The sequence below is a fragment of the Oenanthe melanoleuca genome, chromosome 13 (assembly GCF_029582105.1).
Source record: "Oenanthe melanoleuca isolate GR-GAL-2019-014 chromosome 13, OMel1.0, whole genome shotgun sequence".
Lineage (NCBI taxonomy): Eukaryota > Metazoa > Chordata > Aves > Passeriformes > Muscicapidae > Oenanthe > Oenanthe melanoleuca.
The window spans coordinates 9,365,633-9,380,207 of NC_079347.1; the positions used below are offsets into that span (position 1 = coordinate 9,365,633).

The window sequence follows — 14,575 nt, forward strand, 5'->3', positions numbered from 1 at the left end:
CCAGCAATCCCTCCCAGAGATCCAGCCCTTCCTGCTGGGTGCTGCGGGGGCTTCAGCTGAGCATCCCACAAGGGTTCTGACCCGTGTGTCACCAGCCTCGGTGCAAGCAGGGAGGGAAGCATCGGCGGCTCAGGGAATGCCACGCTTCGGACTCTCTGCCTGCTCTGGGGCTTCCCAGCTTTTCTTGCGGGAGCTGCTGAGCTGGGAGGGGCCGAGCTTCAGCTCCCCATAAACCTGGCGGCTTACAGCAACTCCTGGACAGATGTTGGGGCTCTGTCTTGGAGCGGAGGCTGGGCAAAGGAGAGGGCGGCTCTTGCCCGGAGAGCGAGGAGGAGAGCTCGGCACCCCTGGGCTTGAACTTTAGCACCCTCTTCCGCAGGAGTTTGAAGGCGAGGATCCTCGGATCCCGAGCGGGCCGTCCGGATAGCAGACGAGAAACCAGCAACTTTCTCTGACGGGAGTTTTGTGGAGCTCTTCACAAAGAAATAACACCAGGAAGGCAGGAAGTGTTTCCAACGCTCCGGGCCGCCGCCAGCCCCTGCGAGGAGCCCGTCCTGCCGTGCAGATGTGTGTGATTGGAGCGGCGAGAGGGTTATTTTCCTTTGACTGAAGGCAACCCAGCCCCGGCGGATTAAGCTCTTTGTGCGCACGCGAGTGTGCCTTGATGGAAGCTGCTCCCGCAAAACCAGCTGCGGGGGCTGTGGGGAGCATTCCCTAGGTCAGGGAGCCCTCCTGGAGGAGGGGCAGAGCTGTTTGCGTGGCTCTGAGACGATGCCGGGACAGTAACTCCCTTGGCAGGCAGCGCAGAGCTTCGGGATGGCCGTCTATGCCCTCACGGGTTTCTCGCTCGTCAGCCTGCTCAGCTTTGGCTATTTATCTTGGGACTGGATGAAGCCCAGTTTGGTGGCCGACGTGGCCACGGACCCTATGGAGAAATCACTGCCTCCCACCTTCACCAGGCCACCCCACATCATCTTCATTCTGACCGATGACCAGGGCTACCACGACATCGGCTATCACGGCTCAGATATCCAGACGCCGACGCTGGACAGGCTGGCAGCAGAGGGTGTGAAACTGGAGAACTACTACATCCAGCCCATCTGCACCCCGTCCCGGAGCCAGCTGATAACTGGCAGGTAAGCCAGAACCTGCTCACAGACTGCTTCTGTCCCCCTTTGGTCCCTTCTGTAGGTCTGAGGGGCTTAACCCCAGCTTGGTGCTAGACCAGTGTCCTGGTGTATTGGCAGAGGATGGAGATCCTCCAGCGGATCTGGATCTCTCTAGGAAGCTTCCCGGGTGAACAGTTGATTTCCATACAGGATAAATAATGGCACATGGCAAGAGCAAAAATGTGGATGCTGCTGGGTAATGGATGTCACTTTGGGAGAGGGTGGTCTTTAGTCAGGAGATGTTTGGTGCTGTACAAGGAGCTGTGTCCCCAGGTAAAACCTGACACACTGGCTCTTGGAGACTTGCTGTGAGGTCCTTGGTCTGTGCTTTCCCTGCATGCGTGTTCAGTGCTGCGCTGGCCAGCACAGGCTGATATTGCTCTGTTGACATCTCCCATAGCAGCACAGGCTGATGTCCCCTTATCCTGGGCCATTCTGCCTTCTAGGATAGGTGGGGTTTTCTCTGGAGCAGTGTTGTGTGGTCAGCACTCACTGTAGGAGGCAGATCCCACCAGACCACCTCCGGCTGAGGAATGGGCCCCAGGAAGGTGCCTATGGATGTGGTCACCTACTGCCTGGGGTGGTGGAGCCCACCAGGGTCCAAGCAAAGGCCTCCCTTCTCTCCTGATGGTTCTTGAGGGCTCCCAGACATCACACAAAGAGGTGTGAAGAGTAGGGGAGGACAGGGATGATGGGAACATTCAGGTGAGGCATTATGAACCCACTTGCTTGTGCTGCCCTGCCCTGACACAGCCCAGCCACCTCCCCAGGCTGGCAGCAGTGAGGACAAATGCTGGTGGCATTTTTGTGAGTTGTCTACTGAGCCTCTTTCTGTGTTCTTTGCATCTGCCTTTGGTGCTTACAAATGTCTGAGGAGCTCCCTGTCCCTGGCTGGAGCTTGCTTCATTGGGTTGAATTGGGTGACATGGAGATCTGCATTTGTTTTGGGTCTCTAACATATGAAGTGGCATCATATCCCAGTGAGGCTCCTCATCACCATTGCTTTCCTCTGGCTCTTCTACCTGGCAGGTACCAGATCCACACAGGACTGCAGCACTCCATCATCCGCCCTCGGCAGCCCAACTGCCTGCCCCTGGACCAGGTCACCCTGCCACAGAAGCTGCAGGAAGCCGGCTACTCCACGCACATGGTGGGCAAGTGGCACCTTGGCTTCTACAAGAAGGAGTGTCTGCCCACTCGCCGGGGTTTCGACACCTTCCTGGGCTCCCTGACAGGCAACGTGGATTACTACACCTACGACAACTGCGACGGGCCGGGCGTCTGCGGCTACGACCTGCACGAGGGGGAGGACGTGGCTTGGGACCAGAGCGGGAAGTATTCCACCTTCCTCTACGCCCAGCGTGTCAGCAAGATCCTGGCGTCCCACAGCCCAAAGGAGCCCATCTTCCTCTACGTGGCCTTCCAAGCAGTGCACACGCCCCTGCAGTCCCCCAAGGAGTACATCTACCGCTACCGCACCATGGGCAACGTCGCCCGCCGCAAGTACGCGGCCATGGTGACCTGCATGGACGAGGCGGTGAAGAACATCACCTGGGCCCTCAAGAAGTATGGTTATTATGACAACAGTGTGATCGTGTTCTCCACGGACAACGGTGGGCAGACCTTCTCTGGTGGAAGCAACTGGCCGCTACGGGGTCGCAAAGGGACGTACTGGGAAGGGGGAGTGCGTGGCATTGGCTTTGTCCACAGTCCCCTGATCAAGCGCAAGCGTCGGACAAGCTGGGCACTGGTTCACATCACAGACTGGTACCCGACTCTGGTCAGCCTGGCCAGGGGCAACCTGAGCAATGTCCAAGGCTTGGATGGCTATGATGTCTGGCCTGCTATCAGTGAGGGCAAGGAGTCACCACGCAGCGAAATCCTGCACAACATCGACCCCTTGTACAACCATGCCAAGTATGGCTCCTTGGAGGACGGCTTCGGCATCTGGAACACGGCTGTGCAAGCTTCCATCCGGGTTGGGGAGTGGAAGCTCCTCACTGGCGACCCAGGGTACAGTGACTGGATACCCCCACAGACCCTGACCAACTTCCCAGGGAGCTGGTGGAACCTGGAGCGTCTCACTGATGGCCTGAGGAAGTCTGTGTGGCTCTTCAACATCACCGCCGACCCCTATGAGCGCTACGACCTCTCAGAGCAGCGCCCAGACGTGGTCAGGACCCTCCTGATGAGGTTGGTGCACTACAACCGGACTGCCATCCCGGTGCGGTACCCTGCAGAGAACCCCCGGGCTCACCCCGACTTCAACGGCGGAGCCTGGGGACCTTGGGCCAGTGAGGATGATGGGGAGGAGTGGGAAGGTGGCCGGGAGCCCCTAAAGAGCAGGAACAAGAAGAAGAAGTGCAAGATTTGCAAGCTGCGCTCCTTCTTCCGCAAGCTTAACACCAGGCTCATGTCCAACCGCATCTGACAGGACATCCCCAGCATCCACCCATCCTGGCCAGGGTGGAGCTCTGGACTGCAGTGCCGTGGGGTGGGAGGGAGGGAGAAGGACAGTGGGGAGGTGGCCAGTGCTCTCTTGCTCTCCCTTGCTCCATGGTTCACTCCAAAACTCTTCTCCCTTGCTGGAGTGGTGGCCATGGGGAGCTGCCCCCAGTGGGTGAGGGAGGGCAATGTGGTCTCTGCTGCGGTGCTTGGTGGTGGTGAATGACTGTGCTGAGCTGGGCTGGCCCTGCACGGCTGCTTCCAAAGAGAGAGACCCTTTCCTCAAGGATTCTGCAGCCAATCATGATATTTAAGTGTTGGTCATTGCATGGGCATGGAGGGCTCTGCCTTCATGTTAACCCTTGCTATTTTCCTCTATTTCCTCCTGACTCTCAGCCTGTTGCCAAGCAGCTGCAACCTTTGCTCTTGCTCTGGGCCTCCCCCAAACCCAAGACCACGTTGCTTCTTTGTGGAGGGATGGATTCCTGACCATGGATGTCAGACCTGAGATCAGCTTGGCTGGACTAAGTCATGCTGCTACAGTGACCTCCTGTGGGGCTATGGCTTCCCCTTTCCACTGGCCTGGGGGGCTGGGAGCAGCCCTGATGAGGAGCTGTGGCCCATGGAGGCATGATTGGATGCTCTCAGAGGACAAGTGTTTCTCTTTGGCCCCACATTTGGGAGGCAGGTTTGCCCCAGGCTCTGGTGGTAGACTCCACATGGGTCCGCCACCCAGCAGACCCTTTCACCCAAAATTTGCCTGGACAGCCCCCTCATGTGCAAGCCTCTAGGCACCCATGTTCCTATGAATCCTACACATCTGACCAGCCAACCACCTCCATCTGCCCAGTGCTGAAGCTGTCCCTGTCCCTACATCCCATTGCTGAACCTGGGGCAGAGGGAAGATCCCAAAAAGGTCTCTGCAGAAGCTGATCTGCTGTTTTGTAGCTGCTGGACTCTGAAGCCTGGAGGATGGGGATGATGGGGATGTCTCCCACCTGCCAACATCCCCTGGCTGCAGATGGGGAGGGGAACACTGCCCCATCATCTGCTGCTGTGGGGAGAACACACCTCCCCAGCATCCACTGCTGTGGGGAACCAGCCCATCCTTTCTCCAGGGCCCAGGGGAGCCAGCAAAGCTCCGGGCCCCCGCGCCTTCGGCGGGGTGCGAGCGCGTGTACGTGTGCTTGCAGGAGAGCTGGCGAGGACTAAAGGGGGTAAATAGCTTCAAAATCGTTTTGGATGCATGGTGCATTTCCATTTACACAATGTGTTTTACATTTCTCCCCACAGGTTTCTCTTGGTGCAGCGTGTGTAGGCGAAGGCCCTGCTGTGAATTTTGAAAATAGTTATTTTTGTCTCTGGAAAATGAGGCCCGTTAGGACTTGTCAGCTCTTGGATGAGCAGTGTGGGCTTTCTATTTTTTTTTCTTTCCCCCCTCTCTTTCTCCCTTGCAAAATAACATTCATTTAAAATCTGTCATTGAAAGATGTGACAATTGGCAGCGTGCACACTGAATACCTTTCAGTGCTCTTTCAAGCCCTGTGTGTGAGAGAGGGATGAGGATGGGAAGAAAATGACATGTTTGTATTTTTTTTTTCTTTTACTCTTAGCTGGATTATTTGGGGGTATTGGGATTTTCTATAGAAACAGAGGAAAAAAAAACAGCTGACAGCAAGGCAGAAGAGAGGAGGCCTCTTCTTGTGGAGCTGGGAAGGAGTTTGAAAAGCTGGAGTGTGGCGGTGTGTGTGCCAGTCCCCACTGCTCTGTGCACGCCCATCAGTGCGCTATCCCACCCCATTGGCTCCCTGCATCCCTGCAGGCACATCCCAAGGACAGGTTTCCTAGGGGACTGAGCTCCTCCATCAGCCCCATCTCCATCCCTGCTCCCTTAGCACGTTGCTCCAAGAGGACTCGTCCCCATGGCATCACCTGGTGGAGGTGAGCCCCAACAGGATGCTCCACATCCTCAAACTACCTCAAATCAGCCAGCCTGGTCTCTGGGGATGTGCACCACCAGCGGGGCTGCAGCACCAGCTGCCATTTGGCAAAGCCAACCAGTTGCTGAAAATAAAACAACATTTTGCTGAAGAAGAGGAGGCTGCTGCAGGCAGAGCCAAAGCCAGGGGAGAGCAGGGGGTGATGCTGCAGGGGCTTGGGAACAATTACTGGCTAAGGGAGAGTTGGTGCTGAAGGGAATGGGAGAGCAGGCTGGACGTGAGGTGGTGACAAGGCTCGGGAAACAGCTTTCATTTCCATATTTATATAAATGCATCCAAGTTTAGTCCTTCTTTTATTTTTTTCCCTCAAAAATGGAAATTTCCATGAAAACATGTTTGATTTTTCTCTGTTCCCTTTTACTAACATCCCCATGAAAATGTTCGTCTGTCTCACTTCCTCTTTCCAGGTTTGGATCTGCTGGGCTGATGCTGGGTTTGCACTCAGCCTGGCCACAGTGGTGGATCTGCTGTCATCTGTATTTTAATTAAAAAGAGTTGGATTCTGAATCTTTGCAAGAAGAAACAGCTGAAGGAAAATCTTAGTCCCTGAAAACAAAGAGGAGAAGTAGGCAGGAGCATCTCTGGGTGCTTGGAGAGAGCAAAGCCTCCAGTCCGAGGACAGCAGCTGTCCTTTACCACTGATTCCAGCTGTGCTGTGTCTGAACATTGGGCTGGGAAAGGAGATGCAACTGCTGCCACGTGTTCTCCTCATCACAGCAATGTTCATTAATGGTCTGTGCTGGGAAAAATGCAGCTATGTGCCAAAATACCATGTTTTCAGAGAGCTGAAGTCCCCTGGGACTGTGTGTGCACTCTGGCTGCCAAGGGGTTAATGCAGCTGGAGAGATGCTCAGGCGGTGGAGTTCCCTGCAGCCGGGAGATGTGTTTTCACAGACAGGCTGAGGCTCCCCTCCTTCCCAACCTCCCTTCAAAGCGCCTGGCAAGAGCCAGGCAGGCTGGGTGTGGGATGGGGCCTGGGAGGGATGGGGCAGGGGGATGCATCCAGGCCATCGGGGGTGGAGGGGTGGCGGCCTCTCTGTCCGTGCCTCTCGTGGGCATGGACTGGCTGTCTCCACCCTGGCTGTTTCCATCCTGCTGGCTGGAGCGAGTGGGAAGGGGATGGGCTGGGAATGAATGGAGTTGGGATGGGATAGCGACGGGGAGGAGGATAAGAGGAGGGTGGGGCTGGGCTGGGCTGGGCTGGGCTGGGAAGAGGAGGGGAGGGGGATAGGAGGGGATGGAATAAAGACGGGATGCAGACAGGACTGGGGGTACAGTCAGAGCCTCTCCAGCCCCACAGGCAACTCCCACCCGAGAGAGGGAAGAAGCCCAGTATCAGGACAGGGGATGGCCATCCCAGCAAACTGCCCCAGTGGGAGGGTGGCAGAGCACCCTGAACGCTTCAGAAGGTGCTCTGCATCAGGGGCACTTGTGTCCTTTCTCCAGTGCCAGTGATCTGTGGTTTTGCAGGTTCCCCTCCACTCAGATCCAGTGCACGATGTTTCCAGGGAGCCACATGGCACTTGCTGAGTGTCCCCAAGTGTCATGGACACAGCCACAGGAGGGTCCTTGCCTGCTGTTGGGGAGAGGGCAGCCCTGAGGACACCCTGTCCCGGCCAAGAGCAGCTTCCTGTGGCTGCAGGAGCAAGTGCTGGGCCCGTAGGGGTAGGGGCAGGGCACGTTTGCAAACACAGCCCTAAATGTAAATCAGCTCTCCTCACCACGGTATTTATAATCTTATCTAAAAATAACCCCAAATTCAGCTTCCCAGGGGACAGCAACTGAGCATCCCCCAGACCCCAGCTTGCATGTGAAGCTGTCCCAGTAATTTTGGGATCTCTGCAACATGTAATAGGCAGCCTGGCTGGTTTGGTGTGCGAGGCACTGCTGCAAGCCCCATCCCCTGGGAGCAGGGGCACCTGCTGCAGCCCCCCAGACACATGGATCCTTCCTGAGCTGCCCATCCAGTGTATTTGGGGTGCAGCATCTGACCCTACGTCAGCCCCGTGCTGGGATGCAGAAACCAAAGCTCTGCAGGCAGAGCTGGAGCCGGGTGTGGAGAGCAGGACGCGTTTTTGGAGAGGCAGCCCAGTGATGGAGAGGAGCACTGGGGATGAAGGTCTCCATCAGGTGGCCAGACCCGGGCACGGCAGCAGGAGAGCAGCATGGCTCCCAAAGCCCTGCAGGAGCAAATCTTGGGAACAGACACATCCTAAGAATATCCTGAGGCCCCTGAGAGCGGACTGGGACTACTCCCCTCTACAGGGGAGTCCCCAGCCCAGAGGTGGAAGGTTCCATCCAGAGCTCCTGCTCCCCACAGATTGTCCCCAGGCAGCCAGGATTGGGACCACACAGCAGTTCCTGCTTGGGAAAACATCATCAGCAAAGCAGAGCATGTTCAGCACGCAGAAGTCTGACACCCCCTTACCCTCAGAAGGAAAAATGTCGAGGAAAAGCAAAAAAAAAAAAGAAATCTGAATAGAGAGAAGAGCAGAGAGAAAGAAACTTTTCCTGGAGAGCCGTGTCTCTGCCAGGCAGGAGAACCCTGGGGAGGGAGGCAAGGTGCTCGCGGGGGGCTTTGCCATCAGCCCCTGCCCGGTGAGGGGTTTGGGGTGTCAGGGGTGCAGCGGGGCCCCGGGGGAAGGAGGGGACAGATCCCTCCTGCAGGCTGCGGGAGCATGCAGAGTCACGCGTGTGGGGCTGAGCACGTGTGGCAGTGTGGGGGTGGCACCGGGAGGGGAGGGGGCAGGTCACATTGCGGAGCTCACGGGGACACGAACAGCAGCGCAGGTGGGAGGAGGTGGGAGTGAGCCAGGGGCACAGAGCCGCCCACGGGCATCCAGGGGGTCTTGGGAGTGGGGGGCTCTTGCCTCTGGGGTTCCAACGGGCTGCTGGGGGCTGGCAGCAACACGCTGGAGGAGGAGAGCATTCCCACAAACACCCAGATGCACCGGCCCCCACGGCAGCCCCCCGCCCCCTGGCACAGCCCTGGGGTGAGGAATGAACCCCCTTTTTTGTGGGAGCAACATGGGGAGGAGTTGTGCAGATGCCTGGAGGCACTTTGGGGACCATCATGTCCCCAGGGCACAGATGGCACATATGCATTGCCTGCACCCCAGGTGAGGGTGCCTGCAGCGCTCTGCCCATGCCAGAACATGGCCAGGGTGGGCCTGGAGGTCATCAGCCCCTGGGGACTGTGGGCCTATCCTGTGCTCATCCATGGCTGGGAACCAGTCCCTGCTCTGCCACCAGGGTCCCCTGGATGGGACCAGACAGGAGCAGGAGGCTGCATGCAGGGATGCAAGGTGGGGATGAAGGTGGGTAATGGTGCAATTAATGGAAAAGCCATTAGACCTTTCTCCTCCTCCCCCTCCTCTTCCTCACTCCGCCACTTGCTGTCCTCCTCCACTTCCACCTCCTTTCTTCTCTCCCTCTCTGCTCCTCCTCTCTCCCCTCTCAAAGATTTTTCCCTATTTTTGTCTGGTTAGAACCTTTTACTTTTCCTTTTAACCCTTCCATGGCAGCCTGAAAGGGAACTCAATCCATCTCAGCTGTCAAAGGCAATGCCCTCCCAGCCAGCACAAGGAGTCCCTTCTCCTGCTGTGATGAGGGTCCTGCTGCTGCAAAATCATCCAGAAACGGGACAAAAGCTTAGAAAAAAGCTCTTCGGGGGGAGTCAGCAGGTGGAAAGTTCAAGGGGTAGTGTAGACAGAGGGAATGGTGCTGGATCCCCAATAAGGGCTGGTGGGGACTCAGAGGGAAACCCCTTCCCCGAGATTTTGGACCTCACAACTCCACTTTTATTGCACGTTTTGTGTTTTCTTATGTTCAGCACAGCAGAGAGGCGACTCAGCAACAAAAAGTGCAAGGATTGGGGGGCCAGATTTCCTCCTGTTCCCACCTTGAAACTCCCCCCTTTCTGCCGTGGCTTGGGCACCCCAGGGACACAGCACCCCAGGACACAGCCCTTTAGCACCCCTCTAGCTGTGCTTCGGGCCAGGCAGCTCACTCTCTCTGGGGGGAACCCCAGCAGCTGCTCCAGGAAACCCCAGGGCCCCTGGGGGGATGCAAAGGGGGGAGTGGGGAGCAGCCAGCCCTCCCCTGCAGTGTGATCAGGGCCAGCCCCTCTGGGGACCCTGGCTGAAGGTGGGACGGTGTGGGGACCTGGGGACCTGCCATGGTTTCTCCAGCTTCTCCTGACACACTTCTGCTCCATCTGCTCCCTCCTGCCTCAGCGTGTCCCCATCCCACAGCCTCCAGGGCCCCCAGGAATGCTGCTGCAGGTACCAGCAGGGCCTGTAGTTTGTTTTTTTTCTTTTTTTTTGGGGAGGGGGGGTATAAGCAGTTGCTGGGGTGACAGCATCTTCCTGCAATATGGAAACCACAGTTTCCATGGAAACCTTTTTTGCCCCAATTATTTTACCACTGCCACAGCCTTTAATTTGCCTTTAATAGTTGTATTTTAGCTATTCCCCCCCCGCAGCAGGGGGGTGACCCCCGGGCAGCCCCGGGCCGGGTCCCCAGCAGGGCCCTGCTCCCCACGGAGGGCGGCGGGTTTGGGAAGCAGTTGCCCCGGCAACAGAAACAGGGCGTTTCTGGCAGCGGTGGTCACCATGGGGACGGGGATGCTGACGAAGGCTTGTGAAGCTGAGAAGACAAATTGCCCTCATCATTATCTCTGGGCTTGTCAATCAAATATATTCCCTTATTTACCTCAGCGAGGAGAGAGCCCCGGGAGCACACGGAGAGGGAGGGAGCCAGAGGAGAGCTGCTTGCCCCAAACTCCGCACTGGGAGGGAGCATTTCCAGCCCCTCGGGATGGCCACCATCACCTGCAATCGCTTCACTGAGGAGTACCAGCTCTTTGAGGAACTGGGCAAGTAAGTTGGAGATGGGGCTGGGATGCTCAGAGCGGGGCTGTGCCCTGGCTGGGAGAGAGACTCAGCGGTGCTGGGACCTGCTGGAGATGAGGGAAAGGAGATGGGCACGGAGAGAATGCAGTGGGAATCGGAGAGGGCACGCGAGAGAGGATGGGGGATACCAGCCCCAGACCTGCTTCTCTGTCCCTTCCTGAGTTCAGCGGTTGCTGATGGGTGTTAATCTGGGGGCTTGGGACACCCCTAGAGTTGCCTTGGAAGGGCTCAGCTGCCCCTCTTATGGAAAAGCTGCTCCCGATAAAGAAGGCTGCTAGTTCCCTTGGGAAGTTCTCCAGCCGGGAGGAGGGACAGGACAGCTGAGGAGGAAAGACAAAGCAGTGGGCACCCCTCACATTTCTTGAGGGAATTTATCTGTGTGGACTCACCGGGGCTTGACTAGTCCTGCAGGAGACCCAGTCTGCCTGGCAGCCCCCAGAGAATCCCGGTGGCTTTTTGGAAAGATCCAGGATATTCCCCACCCTCGTCCCAGTGCGGGTGAGCCTTGTCTGACCCTGCTTTCCTGCGAGGGAGGGCTGAGCTCCTCTGCTCCAGGTGTCACCGTGTGTGCCTGGATCCGTGCATGTGTGTGTGTGAGTGTGTGTGTGTGCAAACAGAGCTGCTGTGCACAGCGAGGGGATCCTGGGCAGCACTGAGCACCCCCGGGTGGAGCAGGGGATGCCAGGCTCCCCGTGTGCAGGGATGCTCTGCGTCCCGCCCAGCGAGTGCCTGTAAAGCGGGCGCAGGAGTGAGCAGGCATGTGCCTCTGTTTTGGTTTCTGTGCCTTTTTTTGGAGCTGGTGTGTAAATCCGGGCCGTGTGGCCGCTGTCTCTTTGGAGCAGCCCGCAGTGTGGTGGTGGGCTCGGGGTGCCTGTGCTCCAGAGGGGAAGCTCTGTCCATCCTAGGCACAGGGATGCTCCAACAACAGCCCTGCATCGCCCGGGCGCAGAGCAGCCTGTGCCTCAGCGTGTGCCCACATGCACGTGGGCGTGTGAAATGGGGGCGAGGGAGAAGGGAGAGGGCAGAGATGGGGAAATGGAGAGGCTGAGACAGGAGGACTTTGTGCTGGCTGGGCTGAATGCTGCTCACATTCCCCAGCCGAACTGTGGCACCGGGGTGCTGCTATAAAGTGCAGCTCCGTGGAGGCAAAGGGACCCTCCTGTCCCGGGACACTCACATCCATCCCTGTGGCACCAGGGTGACAGAGAGGGGCTGGTGGACAGGGGATGGGGCTGGGGAGTGGGTCCCTGTGGCGGGGACAGCCCCAGCTGGCACTGCAGGCAGGGGCATGGGCACCCACCAGCGGATGTGGGACCCGCTTTTTCCAGACTTTTCTCGGCTTTTCAGGGCTCTGGGGCTTTGTGGTGGTGGCAGGGGGTGGGCATGTGAGGCAGTGGCTGCTCTGTGCCTGTGGTGAGGCTGTGGGGCTCTGGCTGGGCAGAGGTGGCTGTGGGGATGTGGAGGGGAGTTCTCAGGCCAGGAGTGATGGGGGAGGACCAGGAGGGCTCCTGAAGGTATCTGGGCTGCGACGCTTTGCTGGGTGGGTGCTGACTGGAGGGCTGAGCAGCCCGGCTCAGGGGCTGCCCGCATTGCCCGGCACTGTGATGTAAAACCACCTGGACAGATGCATTTTAGCAGGAATAAAGGAGCAAAGCTGGCGCAGCAGCTCACAGCCCCTGAGAGCATCGCCCCCGACCACCCCAGTCTGGGGTGATGCAGGAGCAGCAGCCCCAGCTCGGTGCATCCCACAGCTTTTCCATCCACTCAATAGGGCAAGTACAACAGCAGCACTGAGGTGTTCCCGATTTAGGGTCTTCACCAGCTTAGCCAAGGTGCTGTGGGGCTGGTTGGGGATTTTCCACTGGGATGGTTTCCAGCACATCCTGGCACATTCAAAAATCAGCGGTTTCCCAAGGGGAAATTTCTGCTTCATGGGCTTAGAGAGGGAAATCAGGACGAAGTGCCGCACCTCTACTCTGCTGCGGCAGCTGCTCGGCTGGGAAGTGCCGTTCTTCCTCCGGAGAGATGCTCCGGTGCCAGCCGGGCAGGTCTGTCCTGGCAGGGCTGGGCAGAACGGCGCTCCCCGCACCACACCCTGGCAGGGAGCAGCGTCCTGCGAGGATTCAGAGCAGAGAGGGTCCATCTTGAGTCTCCTGTCCGCAAGGGAATGGGACGGACTGTTGTGGGGGACACGGTGTGTCCCCAGCCTGGCTGGCAGGACGGCGGCTCTGGGTGCCAGGCTGCTGCACCCACCCTGTTTTCTCCGCCGTTTCCTCGGCTGTCACCCATCCTGACCGCCGGGCAGGTGGGGTTTGAGATGCCACACACCTAATGGCAGCCCTGCGGTGGGGCTTTGGGGGCAGGCAGGGGTGGGGAGGGAAGTCTGCAGGGTCTGCCCAGCAAGGCACAAACCCTTGGCACATCCCTGCACCTCCCAAGTATGGGAGGACATCTGTCCCGAGCTGGGGAAAACCCACTCCTGCGGCAGCCCCCGCAAAGCTGAGCGAGTGAAGGGCTGCTCCGATCCCCCACGCCTGCAGGAAGGAACGGGCGGAGGGCGGGGGGCAGCGGGAGGGACAGGGAGAGGATCCTGCCCACGGCCCCCCGGAGTAGGACAAACATGAAGTGCAGCTCCATCGGCGCCTCCAAATCCGCCCCCGCAGCAGGTTCAGGGAGAGGCTGGAGACAATTACCGTGCCGAGCCGTAGGATCAGCCCCTCCGCTCCCGGAGCTGCAGGAGAGGGGGCTTATTAAAAAGGAAAAAAAAAATAAAAAAATGGAGGAACAAAAAATCCCCAGCCCACACTCTTCTCTCTAGAAAGAAGATAAAATGCCTCGGAGGAGGAGGAGGTGTTGAAGAGAGGGAGGGCGGCAGCAGCACAGCCGGGCGCTGGCAGGGAAGGTGTGAAAAAGGGAGAAGGGGAGCATCCTGGTGGCAGAGCCACTGCTTGAGCTGGTGGGGAGGGCCGTGGGGACAAGGCATGGGGTCACTCCTGGCCTGGGGACCAAGGGACAGACGCTGCAGGGCTGGAGCTCAGCAGTGCCAGGGCTCGGGGCTGCAGAGATGGGGCTTGTGCTGGGCTGTGGGTCCAACGTCACCCTGCACTGGCAGCCAGCCAGGTGACAAGGACATGCTCTGTACCCATGGCCCTGCAGGTGATGGACCCGTCACTGCTCAGACTGGGACATGCTGTCTCATGCAAGGCAGAGATGGGGGTCCTCAGCTGCCACCAGCGTTGGGGTGATGCCCATCTGAAGACTCAGTGCTGTGGGAGCAAAGGGATACACTGCTGCCCATGGCCAGGGGAAAGGACATGATTTTTTTCCCCTAGGCTGGGAAGATCCTACATAGGACTGAGTAGCAAGGGAGCAGCCTGGCACAGGGAGTAGAGCCTGGCTGGGGGGTCAAACACCCAATGTGAAGGCTTTCCTAGCCAATGCAGACCCCCAGAAAGATCCAACTGGAACAAGCATGGGACTGTGGCAAGCATGCTCTACTCCTGGGTATCCTGCACCTACATCCAGTGTTCCATGTTCCACCCACCCTCCAGGCACACAGGGTTTTGCTTATGCTTTACTGACCACAAATAGATATTTGGTTTCAATTAGGAAGGTCTGGAGGAGCCCAAAGCCAGGAATGCAGTTGGAGGAGTGAAACAGCTGCTTCCTGTGACTCCCCCTTTTTTATGTTCAATTCAAATAAATCGATGAGCAAGTGTCTGTGGACACTGGGACCAGGAGTGACTATCAGTCCTCACCCTCCAGTGGATCTGGGACACCTACAACCCTCCAGCCTCCTGCTAGGTTCTGCAGTGAAACCCTGAGCTGGGGCAGAGGGACATCCCTGTTTGCTGCACTCTCTGCTGCAGACTGTCCTGCCACTACAGGAACATCACACATGTCTTGAGGAAAAAAAAAAAATAGAAAAGATGAGTCCCAAGGATCCACAGGAGCCCACAAACCCTACACAGTGTGGGGTTCCCAGCAGGATGAAGAGACAGAGACCACAGGACTGCCAATAGCTCTGGTCTGCCTACCCATGGCAAGC

General features: G+C 58.0%; 2 protein-coding genes across 3 annotated transcripts in view; both read left to right on the forward strand.

Moving 5' to 3' along the window:
* Positions 1–342: 342 nt before the first annotated feature.
* Positions 343–6,121, forward strand: ARSI (arylsulfatase family member I). The gene is made up of 2 exons (XM_056502621.1): positions 343–1,136; positions 2,199–6,121. Exons 1-2 carry the CDS (start codon positions 817–819, stop codon positions 3,598–3,600), a joined length of 1,722 nt encoding a protein of 573 aa, XP_056358596.1. The 5' UTR covers positions 343–816; the 3' UTR covers positions 3,601–6,121.
* A 4,073-nt stretch (positions 6,122–10,194) lies between these two features.
* The window catches only part of CAMK2A (calcium/calmodulin dependent protein kinase II alpha), a 33,214-nt gene continuing 28,833 nt past the window's right edge, over positions 10,195–14,575 (forward strand). For both annotated transcript variants that reach the window (XM_056501993.1, XM_056501994.1), the window contains exon 1: positions 10,195–10,494. In XM_056501993.1, the coding sequence (XP_056357968.1) occupies positions 10,433–10,494 (62 nt within the window). In that variant the 5' untranslated portion in view covers positions 10,195–10,432. The remainder of the gene's footprint in view (positions 10,495–14,575) is intronic.